Source organism: Rhineura floridana, chromosome 3 (assembly GCF_030035675.1).
Source record: "Rhineura floridana isolate rRhiFlo1 chromosome 3, rRhiFlo1.hap2, whole genome shotgun sequence".
NCBI classification, from domain to species: Eukaryota; Metazoa; Chordata; class Lepidosauria; order Squamata; family Rhineuridae; genus Rhineura; species Rhineura floridana.
In genome coordinates, this window is record NC_084482.1 from 218,689,343 (window position 1) to 218,701,883 (window position 12,541).

A 12,541-nucleotide genomic window follows, 5' to 3' on the forward strand; every position below is an offset into this window, starting at 1 on the left:
GACCGCTAGGCACTCCTTTTGGACCGATGAATAGTTTTTCTCCCTCGGCGTTAGCTTGCGACTCAGATACGCCACTGGATGTCTGGTGCCTTCTCTCTCCTGCAGCAAGACGACTCCCAGCGCCAGGTCTGACGCATCTGTAGCCACGATGAATGGTTGCTCATAGTCTGGTGCTATTAATATGGGTCCTTGGCACAAGGCTTGCTTCAGCAGATCAAAAGCCTTCTGACATTCATCCGTCCATACCACACGCTCAGAACACTTCTTCTTTGTTAATTCATGCAAGGGGTTGCTATTTCCCCAAAATTTCTCACAAACTTCCTATAAAAACCAGCCACACCTAGAAATGCCCTAACTTGTTTTTTGGTTAAGGGGATAGGCCACGCTTGTATTGCCTCCACCTTGCTCCATAAGGGGGTGATTTTCCCACTCCCCACCTTATGTCCTAAATAGATTACTTCCTTTAGTCCAAACTGGCATTTCTTAGCTTTTATTGTGAGGCCTGCTTATCTTAATGCCTCTAATACTGTGGTGATTACATACGTCACTGTGTCAAGCCTTTCTCTGATGGTATATGGTCCTTCCCAGTTAGCCTGTAATCTATCATGTTTCCTGGGTATGAATGCCATAACCATATCTCCCACATCATACACACGTTCCCTGGCTGTTCTGTCATACCAGTAACTTTGCTTCTGCTGAGCTTGACTCAAATTCTTTTTCACTACTTCCATCATTGATGTTAATTTATTGCGGAATTCCAATACAAAATCTACTACAGATGTTTTGTACTCTCCCAGGGTTCCTTCCCATGAATTTTTTAACAGTTCCAAAGGTCCCCTCACTTTTCTAGTGAACATCAGTTCAAAGGGTGAGAAGCCTGTTGACTCCTGAGGGACTTCTCTGTATGCAAATAAGAAGCATCCCAAACGTTCATCCCAGTCTTGTGGGTGATCTTGAACATAGCTTCTTATCATGCCCTTCAAAACTCCATTAAATCTCTCAGTTAGCCCATTAGTGGCGGGATGGTAAGTAGTGGTCTTTAGATGTTTTAGACCACAACATTTCCACATACATTGCATCACTTCTCCCATGAATACACTGCCTTGATCCGTCAGCACTTCATGAGGGAAACCCAGCCTCATAAAGATTTTTAATAAAGCCTCTGCCACCACAGGGTCTTCTACAGATCTTAGTGCTTCTGCGTCTGGGTACCTGGTGGCAAAATCCACCACCACCACTAGATATTTCTTGCCATGCCTTGTGGGTTTGGAAAAAGGGCCCACCAAATCTACTCCCATTCTATAAAAGGGTTGTCCAATTATAGGAAGGGGCTTTAAGGGTGCCTTAGTCTTTACTCCACTTTTTCCCACCTTTTGGCATATACCACAAGATAGACAATGTTGTTTTACATCTTTGGAGATGTTTGGCCAATAATAGTGTGCAGCCAATCTCCTCTTGGTCTTTTTTATTCCCAGATGTCCTGCACATGGGACATCGTGGGCTACCTCTAGCAATCTGGTTCTGTATTTGCTAGGTACTATCAATTGCTTCACTGGTTCACATTCATCCTTTCTCTCAGCAGGCATCCACAGTCTATATAAAATCCCATTCTCACATACAACTTGATTCCTCAGTTTGTCAGTGAAAGGAATCTGTTGGGTCAGGGCTTGCTCCTTTATTTGATTCAAACTGGTATCATTCAGTTCTTCTCTGAAATGCTCTGTCTCTTCCCCAGAGACCAGTTGATACAGTTTGTCTCCTTCAGCAGGCCTGCCAAGGGTTGCTATGGGGACCTGAGGCTCGCAGATTCTACCCTGTTTCCTTCAGCCCCCCTTAACATGGCTTCTGTTTCTCTGCCAAGTTGCTGTCTGGTCACCACATATATTTTCCCTTGTGCCCCCATAACATCTCTTCCCAGTATCACTGGTTCTTGTTGCTGGGCATTAATACTGACTTTATATTTTCCCTCTTTATTTCTCCATTTCATTTTCACTAGGGCTATGGGTAAGCTTTCTGGATCTCCCCTCACTCCTTGGATAGTCACCGTTTCCTGAGGTAATATTTCTTCAGATTTTATTAAATCTGGCCTCAGTAATGTCTGAGCGGCACCAGTATCAAGCAATGCCCAATAATTTGCCCCTTGTACACTCACTTCCTCTCTCAGACTTGAATCAAGGTCTGTTACTTCTGTCCAGTTTATCTGGCAGAACTGAACCTTTTTTGTGGTTAGTTCTTTTGATTCTATTTTTACTGCCCTTGCCTGAGCAGGATTACTAATGGGGTTGGCAACCTCACATTGAAAACGTAGGTGCCCCGGTCTACCACATTTGTAGCATAATTTCTCCTCTGTTTTAGGGTACACAGATCCACTCTGGGGTGTCCTGTGCCCTTCAGATTTTACTGGAGGACTCACTCACTGTGGCACCACATCCTTTCTGCCACCATTATATGGTCTGGGTTTAAACTCTCTTGATGTTTTCCCCACCCAGCCAGTTCTGTTGGAGGCAAAGTGATCCGCCATCTCTGCAGCCTCCTGCACCGATGTAGGGGAACGGTCTTTGACAAGGAGCCTTATTTCTGGTGGTAACTGATGGAATAATTGATCCAGTATCATGAGGCTTTTCACCTCTTCCACTGACTGAGCTTTGGCACTACTCATCCACTTTCCAAATATATCCATCAACTTAGCTCCCAGTTCAACAAAAGACCTCCCTGCTTGGATCTGACAGTTTCGGAATAATTTTCTAAAGTAGTCAGGTCCCAGTCTGAATCTTTTGTATACTGCCTCTTTAAACTCAGCATATGTGACGGGCTTGTCTGAGGGGAAATATTGGTATACCTCAGCCAATTCCCCTTTGATCAGGTTTGATAAATATTGCATATATTTATCCTCTGGTAGCCCCCACAACTGAGCTGCCTTTTCAAAAGTGCTGAGGTAAATCTGTGGATCTTGTCCAGGCTCAAACACTGCAAAGTCTTTTGGTGTAACCTTTATCTTTTGTTTCATTTCTGTCCTTTCTTGTTTCATCAGAATGAAACCTCTCCCTTTCAAACTTTAACTTTTCCACCTGTAATTCAGCATCCACTCTCATTCTCTCAAATTCCAACTCCCTCTGTTTTTCCTTCTCTGCACCTTCCATCCTCAATCTCTCAGTTTCCAACTCCCTCTGTTTTTCCTTCTCTTCCATTTCAAAGACCCTCTGCTTGTCTTTTTCCTCAGCCTCCCTCCTCAATCTCTCAGTTTCCAACTCCCTCTGTTTCTCCTTCTCTGCACCTTCCATCCTCAATCTCTCAGTTTCCAACTCATGCTCCCATCTTAACTTCTCTCTCAAGTACTCTATATAAGCGGGATTGCTTGAGTATCCTTCTGGGGTCTCTTTCCTGACAGGTTGTTTTTGCTGGGCAGTTGCAAACCCTATAAGTGCTACCCTCAATTCATCTACCCCTTTACCCTCGTGAGGTAAATTGAATGTTATGCACTTCTCCACCAGCTCCTCTCTTTTCATTTTTATATATTCAGCCATGGTCACTCACTCTTTGCCACACACTCTTTGCCAGTCACTCTCACAAGTAATCCTGTTTTGCTATTTCTGTTTGCCACACCACTGTTAGGGATTCTCTAGTATTCGTATCTGGATTCTCTGTTGTTCGTATCCCACCGCTGTGCTACCACATGTGACGTTCCTTCCCTGGCTCTCCCTGTCAGGCTCCTACCTGCTTGTGGTTACTGCCTGTCACTAGGCACCACCAGGGACTCCACCAATCCGGACTGTCCTTTTTTATGGTTTCTCTCCCCACTCTAGCACAGATCTCAACAGATCCCCCTGCTAGGCAGCACCACCAGTCACGTCCTATAACCAGTCTTCCCAGAGACTCTGCCTGAGTCTCTCTATCAGGTTACCTCTGTGACTGAGTGCTTAAGCTGTCCCACTCCCTTTGTATCAATGCAGATAATTCTGGTTTGCTCTGAATACTTGTGGTGTTATATTCTAACCTTCACCGCTGCCACCATTTGTTAACCTTCAGCCTTGGTATTTACCTTACCCTCCCTTCTGGTCTGTAAAACCCCAGCCAAGGATCAGGCCTTTGGTAAACCAAAAGTATTTATTAAATAACAAAGATAACAAGATTACTTTAAAAGGCACTTAAGCATATGGTTTCATCTATTCCTGAGGTACTGGTCTTAGTATTAATCCGAACTCCACACTCTCCTCTCATAAACCTCCAAACACCCAGCTCCAAACACCTCTCAAACACCTCTAAAACCCACCAACGTCCACCCTTCACCTCACATCCACACTCCACCTCACCATGTATCTCCTATACAAACAGCACTTACCATATTATACACTAATAGAGGAACATCACACCCTGCCACTCAGTGTAGACAATACTAAGCAAGGTGGACCAATGATCTGACGGTGTGTGCGTATAGAGATCATACAAAGAAGAAATTCTAGGGACGCATAGATCAGTAAATAAGCCAGGCCAGGCAAGTTTCTTGTAAGAGTCTTTACTGACAAAAAACTAAAGCACAGTTCTCTCTCTCCAAACTACTTTTTTCCCCCACACCAGAGCTTCTGCAAGTTCCTGCTTATCTACTTGCCCACCAGCTGCTGACCTTGGCAAACCTGGCGCTCTGTTCTGCTCTGCTTAACCCGTTTATTGCAGGTTTCCTTCTCTCACTAGAAATCCCTGTCTGTGAGTCTCATAGCTTGCTTTACTGAACAACAGCCCCCACCTGAGACTCACAGATTACAAAACTACATGTCATTGTAACTTTTATACATTCTTAACTTGTCATTTCAATACACTTCAGTACATGTTTCCTTACAGTATCTATTTACATTTACATTTCAGTTTTTGTTCTTTATTCATACAGGTTTTACAGAGTCATTTATATCACGCACGTTAAGCATCTGTACTAGAGATTGATACTTATCTTCACTGAGTGGCTTCGTCAGTATGTCTGCCAACATATGCCTTGTGTCACAGTATTGTAGCTTAATGACTCCCTGTTGTATACAATCGCGAATGTGGAAATATCGCACGCTGATATGCTTTGTTCTTTTTGTGTGAGCTTCCGATGTTGCCAATGCGATACAAGTCTGGTTGTCCTCGAATACTGTTATGGGAAATATAGTATTCACATGCACTTCTTGACCAAGTTGTGTAAACCATTGGATTTCATTACAAGCTGCAGACAGACCCACATATTCAGCCTCAGCACTGGATGTTGCTACAATATTTTGCTTTCTGCTGCACCAATCCAGTACTGAGCCATGCAATCTAAGTATAATGCCTGTTGTAGATTTTCGACTGGCTAGGTCTCCAGCATGATCTGCATCTACATAACAGTCTATGCCTCCTTGTTTCTGTGCTGACAGCATTAATCCCTTTGTTCTTGTGCCTTTCAGGTATCTCAGCACTCTTTTGACCCCAAGCCAATCATGTTCTGATGGTTTTTCAACTTTTCTACATAAAATGCCCACGGCATTGCATATATCTGGTCTAGATACCTTCACTAGGAATTGCAGTTTCCCTATAACATGTCTGTATAAATCTGGCTTTTCATATGCTTTGTTGCATTCTTCTTGCTGGAATGAAACTGTCATTGGTGTACTTACAGGATTGCATTCACTCATGCCACAAGTCTCTAGCAGACTATCTATCTTCCCTGTCTGCAATAGGGCAAAACCACCATCAGTAGTGCGTATTATTTCTGTTCCTAGATATTGTGCAACTGGCCCTAGGCGCTTTGTGTCCACTTGCTGTTGTAAGCTATCAAAGAACTGTCTTTCTTCTGCTTCTCCCGGGCAAAAAAACAGAATGTCATCAACATAAATAGCACAATACGTTTTCTTGCCATTTATGTTCTTCACATACACACACGTATCAGCAACACATCTGGAAAAACCCATATCTTTTAACACTTCATCCAATCGCGTGTTCCAGCACCTCGCACTTTGACGCAAGCCATACAATGATTTATGCAATTTACACACTAAGCCTGGTGTTTCGGTGAACCCTGCTGGCTGTTCCATGTAAATATCTTCTGTTAACACTCCATGAAGAAAGGCAGTGCTAATATCATAGTGGAACACCTGCATTTGACTTATAGCAGCAATCTTTAGTAACAGCCTGATTGATTCGAATTTTACTACAGGCGCAAACACATTATCATAGTCAGTGCCATAAATCTGTGTGTAGCCCTTTGCTACTAAGCGGGCTCTATATGTTGTGACTATACCAGCACTATTCCTTTTTCTCTTAAATATCCATCTACATCCCACAGCCTTTTTTCCTTCTGGCAATGTACATAGTGACCATGTTTGGTTTTTCTTTATGGCATTTAGTTCTTCTTGCATTGCAGCCTTCCATTTTTCTTGCTCAGCACGAGGTAATTGAGCAATATCAGCCAAATTAGAGGGATCTCCTGATGTATTGATTGAGGCTGAAATGGCCTCCTGGGATGGTTGTTCTACAACACATTTCTTCACCTCAGCTTGTTTAATATCATGCACCTGTCTTATGAATGCACCATTTTTGACATTGTTGACACCAAGCTTGCACTCTACCATAAACATTTGGTTCTGTAATTTCCCTTGCATACAGATTTCACCATCTTTTCTCACAAAACATCTATCCCCTTCAAATGTAATTTTACAACCTATTTGAGCTAGTTTTCGTACCGATAGAATGTTATATTTTAAACCAGAAACTAATAACACATCTGTCAATATAGTTCCCAAACTACTTAACTTGAGCGTGCCTCTTGCAATTGCGTCCTGAGTCGATCCGTCAGCCAGATAAATCTTCTCCTGCACTGGCTTTGATGTGTAAAATAAACTAGAGTCTGTGATCAGGCAATTAGACGCTCCGCTGTCTAACAGCCATTTAGAGTTAATTAGTTTATTGTCCTCCTTAGTAACAAAGTTCACGCTTGTTCTCTGACGTCCAAAGTCCCTGTTATTTCTCTTCTTACTTAAACAATGTCTCTGTATATGTCCCCGGGACCCACAAAAATAACATATTTTATTCTCTTGCCTGTTTCTTTGATATTGATGTTGTTGTACAGCCTCAGTCTCCTTTAATTCAGTCTTCTTACTCTCTTGTCTCCTATTCCATTCATGTTGAAGTTTTTGTTCTACAAAGTCCAAATTTAAATTTCCGTCTGGTAAAGTTTCTAAGCTCGAGACCATTACATCCCATTTTCAATCAAATGAAGATAACAGTATATAGACCATCTGAATGTCACTATGATGCACTCCTCTTTCTTGAAGTTCAGCAAATAATCTACGAAATTCAGCCAGATGCTCTGTCATAGTCACTTCATCTGTAAAACGCGTCTGATAAAGTTTCCGTGCTAAACACAGCCGGCTCCCTGCGGTTTGCTGCACATGAGCGGCCCTTAGCTTCTCCCACATTTGATTAGCTGTCGGCTCATTACTCACCAGCAACAGTTGAGAATCAGACAGCCCCAGAGTAATAAAAGCCTTCGCTTTCTCATCTTTCTTCGTCCACGCTGCTGAAGGAGCTGCCGGAGGGGGGTTTTCTACGACATCATTCAAATCTTCTTTGATCAGAACTGCTCTCATTCTCCATTTCCAGCTGGAGTAGTTTACAGCATTCAGTCTCTCCATCGGCATCCCGGATGACAGGTTTACAGCCATGTTGTCCACTCTTACTTGCCTCTTTCTTGCACTTTCTTTTCTCTGCAGCAACGTCACTCGAACCCCTTACTTTGTATGATAAGCTGGGCCCATGACCCCTGTCGGTGTGTGCGTATAGAGATCATACAAAGAAGAAATTCTAGGGACGCATAGATCAGTAAATAAGCCAGGCCAGGCAAGTTTCTTGTAAGAGTCTTTACTGACAAAAAACTAAAGCACAGTTCTCTCTCTCCAAACTACTTTTTTCCCCCACACCAGAGCTTCTGCAAGTTCCTGCTTATCTACTTGCCCACCAGCTGCTGACCTTGGCAAACCTGGCGCTCTGTTCTGCTCTGCTTAACCCGTTTATTGCAGGTTTCCTTCTCTCACTAGAAATCCCTGTCTGTGAGTCTTATAGCTTGCTTTACTGAACAACATGATCTGCCTCAATATAAGCAGGGCTGTGGAGTCGGAGTCGTGGAGTCAGAGTCAAAAGCAATTTTGGGCAGAGTCGGAGTTGGTAGAAATGTACCGACTCCGACTTCAAAATAAATTTTGGTTGACAATTTTTTTAAAATATAAATTCAAAATGTCAAAGAAGCTTCCCATGAAGTCAGCTGTAGTTGAGCATTTCACTCAAGATGGAAAACATTTTGTGTGTCAGTGTATGACACAGGACCCAGACAGACAAATGCTGTGATGCCAAGATCAGCACGTATTCAGGCAGCGATAAAAATGCTCCTATGAGAGCTTCCAATTTAAAAAGACATTTACAGCCCTTTCCAGGGTTGTGGAGTTGGAAGCAATTTTGGGTGGAGTCGGAGTCAGATAGTTGAAAAATAGAGGAGTCAGAGTCGGAGTCGAAGGTTTGGCGTACTGACTCCACAGCCCTGGATATAAGGCCCCTTCTTAGGTTCAGCTGCCCTGGTCCGCCCTCTTTTCCGGTCTCTGAAGGGAGCAGCAGAATTTAGCTTCCTCTTCTGGATTTTAACTTTTTTCTGTAATACAGAAGGATAGCACAGATATCTGCCTACAGCCATACCACCCTGAACAAGCCCGATCTTGTCTGATTTCAGAACCTAAGCAGGGTCAGGCCTGGTTAGTACTTGGATGGGAGAACACCTGGGACTACGACTACTACTACTACTATTAATATTACATTTATCTATTTATTTGATTTATATCCTGCCCTTCCTCGCAGCAGGAGCCCAGGGCGGGAAACAAAAACACTACAAAATTAAAACATCATAAAAACAAACTTTAAAACACATTAAAACAAAACATCTTCAAAAGCATTATTTAAAAAAGCTATCAAAATATCTTTTAAGATTAAAAACATTTTAAAAAAGAAAGTTTAAGAACGTATTAACAAGCAATTCCAACACAGACACAGACTGGGATAGGTCTCAAGTTAAAAGGCTTGTTGAACAAGGAATGTCTTCAAAAGGCACTGAAAAGATAGCAGAGACGGCGTCTGCCTAGTATTCAAGGGGCGGGAATTCCACAGGGTAGGTGCTGCCACACTAAAGGTCTGTTTCCTATATTGTGCAGAACGGACCTCCTGATAAGATGGTAGCTGCAGGAGGCCCTCACCTGCAGAGCGCAGTGATCGACTGGGTATAAAAGGGATGGGTGTCTTTCAGGTATCCTGGTCCCGAGCTGTATAGGGCTTTGTACACGAGAACTAGAACTTTGAACTTGGCCCGGTAGCAAATGGGCAGCCATACCGACTGCCATAGGCTTAGAGGAAGGCAATGGTAAACCACCTCTGAACACCTCTTACTATGAAAATCGTGTGTGTGTGTGTGTGTGTGTATAAAAAAAAGATTCATATGGTTGCCATAACTTGTAACTGACCTGAAGGCATATAACAACTACAGCAATACAGCTATCTAAGAGGGCTGTGGGATTACAGTGTTTTGATTGAAATCTTTGCTTCCAAGAAGGCTCAAAAATGTTCATGTCATTAAATAGGGTCAGAACGTAAGAGCCCCAAGGCTGGATCAGGCCAATGGCCCATCTAGTTCCAGCATCCCATTCTCACAGTGGCCAACCAGATCCTTCTTTGGAAGCCCACAAGTAGGGGAGAATGTTCTTGCACTCAGGTCCTGCTTGGGAATTGCAAATGCACGCAGTGCTGTTGCGCTCATGTATGAGCCTGACAAATCTGGCTAGCGGCCATCCAGTATCTTGTTCTCGCGGTGGCCAACCAGAATGTTCTTGCACTCATCAAGTCCTGCTTGTGGGCTTACCACAGGCATCTGGTTGGCCACTGTGAGAACAGGATCCTGGACTAGATGGGCCACTAGTAGCATTTGGCAGGCTCCTCTTACGTCCTTACATGAGTGCAACAGCAGTATGTGCACTTGCAAACCCCAGCTACTGGTGTTCAGCAGCATGCTCCCAGAGAAGGCTGAATGAACGTCTGGCAAGGGATGATTTCTGTTCCTAAATCTAAGTGTCCTTTCATCCCCCCCCCAAAGTAGATCTATTGAGGCAAAATCCTGTCTCACCTGCTCCTTTCCCTCCTCATCATCCTCTGCCTCCTGGCTCAGGAGGAAACCTTCCGCCAGGGCCACCGCCTGGGAACTGGTCTCCGCTCCACACTCCCTGACCCAGCTCTCCATCTCCAGCGGGAGGACAGCCAGAAACCTCTCCAGGATCACCAGGTCCAGGATCTGAGTCTTCGTGCGCTTTTCAGGATTCAGCCACTGGTGGCAAAGGCTGTGGAGTCGGCTGCAAACCTCTCGGGGCCCCTCGGCCTGCTGGTAGCAAAACTGTGTAAAGCGCCATTGCTGTTCGTCCGAGCTAATGTTGGCCTCGTCCAGGATCTTGCACACTGTCCTTTCCCAGAATGCCCTTCTGCTTTTAGTCTGGATGATCTGGGGGGCTCTTCCCACTTCAGGAGCAGCTGAGTCTTCCTCTTCCATCTTTGGTCTGCGCTCCGAGTGAAACGACAACAGGGCCAAGGGATGTCCTTGCTCTAAAGCCGCTATCATGCACGGATCCTCTTGAATTGGGTGACAAAGGCCCCGCTCAGCCTCCCAAGACAAACGAAAGTCCTTCTCGTTTCGAGCAGATGATTCAGAAACAAAACTGGGCATTCCCAGCTATCAGTCCAAGCGTTCCTGACGGAAAAAGGAAACAAGGCCATAAGAATTAGAAAAAGCCAAGAAAACATTGACACTATAACCCTCACTAGTTGGAAGCATCCCTCTCCCTTCTCAGGAAGAAAAGTCCTGTGCAACTCAGAAGCTAACATACTGCTTTGCGAATATTATTATTTATTGAATTTATATCCCACCCTTCTTCGCCGAAGGAGCCCAGGAATGCAAACATAAAGAAAACAAATTGACAAGAAAAATAAAAACATCCTAAAAACAGCCAAAAACGTTCCAAAACCCATTAACAACCAACCTAAAACACAGTTGCCTACAGCCATACTACCCTGAACATGCTGGATCTTGTCTGATTTCGGAAGCTAAGCATGGTCAGGCCTGGTTAGTACTTGGATGGGAGACTGCCTGGGAATACCGGGTGCCGTAGGCTTAGAGCAGCGATTCCCAACGTGGATGGGAGCAGCCCCCTGGGGGCGTTACAGCCTTTCAGCAGGGCGTTGGCGTGACTACAAAATTTAGGGGGGCGTTTGGGTTCATTAGGGGGGCGTTAACAGTTGAAGCATTTAAGTTTAATTTTATTTAATACACAAATCATTAATTTTAAACTGTTTTGTCCTCAGTTAGAATGTATTTAATGTCTCATTTCATGGAAATAACACTATAAATAGTGTGTGCTCTTTAGTAAAGAAATTCTGAATAGCGGCCAGTGTCATATCAAGGAATGGGGATATTAGCCACACCCCGGCACTAGGTAATGTTCCGATGCTGTCTTGAGGGATGTTGGAACCAATCACAAGAGAGTGTTTGATAAGCTGGGTGTATTGGTGGAGGGCGCATTCTTCCAATGGATGAGTGCCGTGTGCGAACGGGTGACGCAGACAGTTATTCACTGGTTTTCTTCAGGAATGGGACACACTCGCTACCCGTTGTTCCTGTGATGTTTAAATGAACTTGTTTAACGAAACAATGCCAGTAAACTGAATGAGTTTGTTGTTAAGTAACACAGTGTATTCTATTGGTTCATACTGTGTGGACTTAATTAGTTTTTGCTTATGTTTTTATATTGCCTTTCCATCTTCTTATCTCACTGAACGAGGATTTAGTGCAGTGAATCGCATACTAGTGAAGAATCGAAACCATTTGGATATTGTTAGTCATGGTGACTTAAGACTATTACTATCCAAGTATACTCCAGATATTATGAAGTTAGCCAAAACTTTATAATAAATCTCATTTTATTTACTTTTCTATAACTATGTATGTATATTAATAAGTCATACTAAGAATTCAATGTGTAATCTAATTGCAATAAAAAAGCATGATAAAAACGATCAGTAATAATAACTGAAAATACTTTTTATGCATTACTCATATTTTAAGGGAAGAATAGGAAGCACTGGCATATACTTAATCTGAGGGGGGCACTGGGCACAAAAAGATTTTGCAAAGGGGCGTTGGGTTGAAAAAGGCTGGGTAACGCTGGCTTAGAGGAAGGCAATGGTAAACCACCTCTGAATACCTCTCACCATGAAAATCCATTGAATATATCCAAAAAGAGATTCATCGCGTCACCACAAGTCATAATCGACTTGAAGGCGTATAAGAACAAAACACAGTTAAAAATATTGTCAAACACAGCCGCAAAACATTCTCATCGAACACAGGAACACTCATTGAGTGCAGGAACAGTTTTATTTTGCCGATTCTGCGTGTACGCATTTCATATGACGGGCTGACAAAATATGGCATAGCAACACAGTTCTGGAGTCC

At 43.4% G+C, this 12,541-nt stretch overlaps 1 protein-coding gene and 1 pseudogene across 2 annotated transcripts in view; one reads left to right on the forward strand and one right to left on the reverse strand.

Moving 5' to 3' along the window:
- LOC133381658 (zinc finger protein 436-like) overlaps nt 1-12,541 on the reverse strand; it is a 28,615-nt gene that overhangs the window by 10,360 nt on the left and 5,714 nt on the right. For both annotated transcript variants that reach the window (XM_061621011.1, XM_061621012.1), the window contains exon 2: nt 10,166-10,780. In XM_061621011.1, the coding sequence (XP_061476995.1) occupies nt 10,166-10,756 (591 nt within the window). In that variant the 5' untranslated portion in view covers nt 10,757-10,780. The remainder of the gene's footprint in view (nt 1-10,165; nt 10,781-12,541) is intronic.
- LOC133382501 (5S ribosomal RNA) lies at nt 11,083-11,201 on the forward strand (annotated as a pseudogene).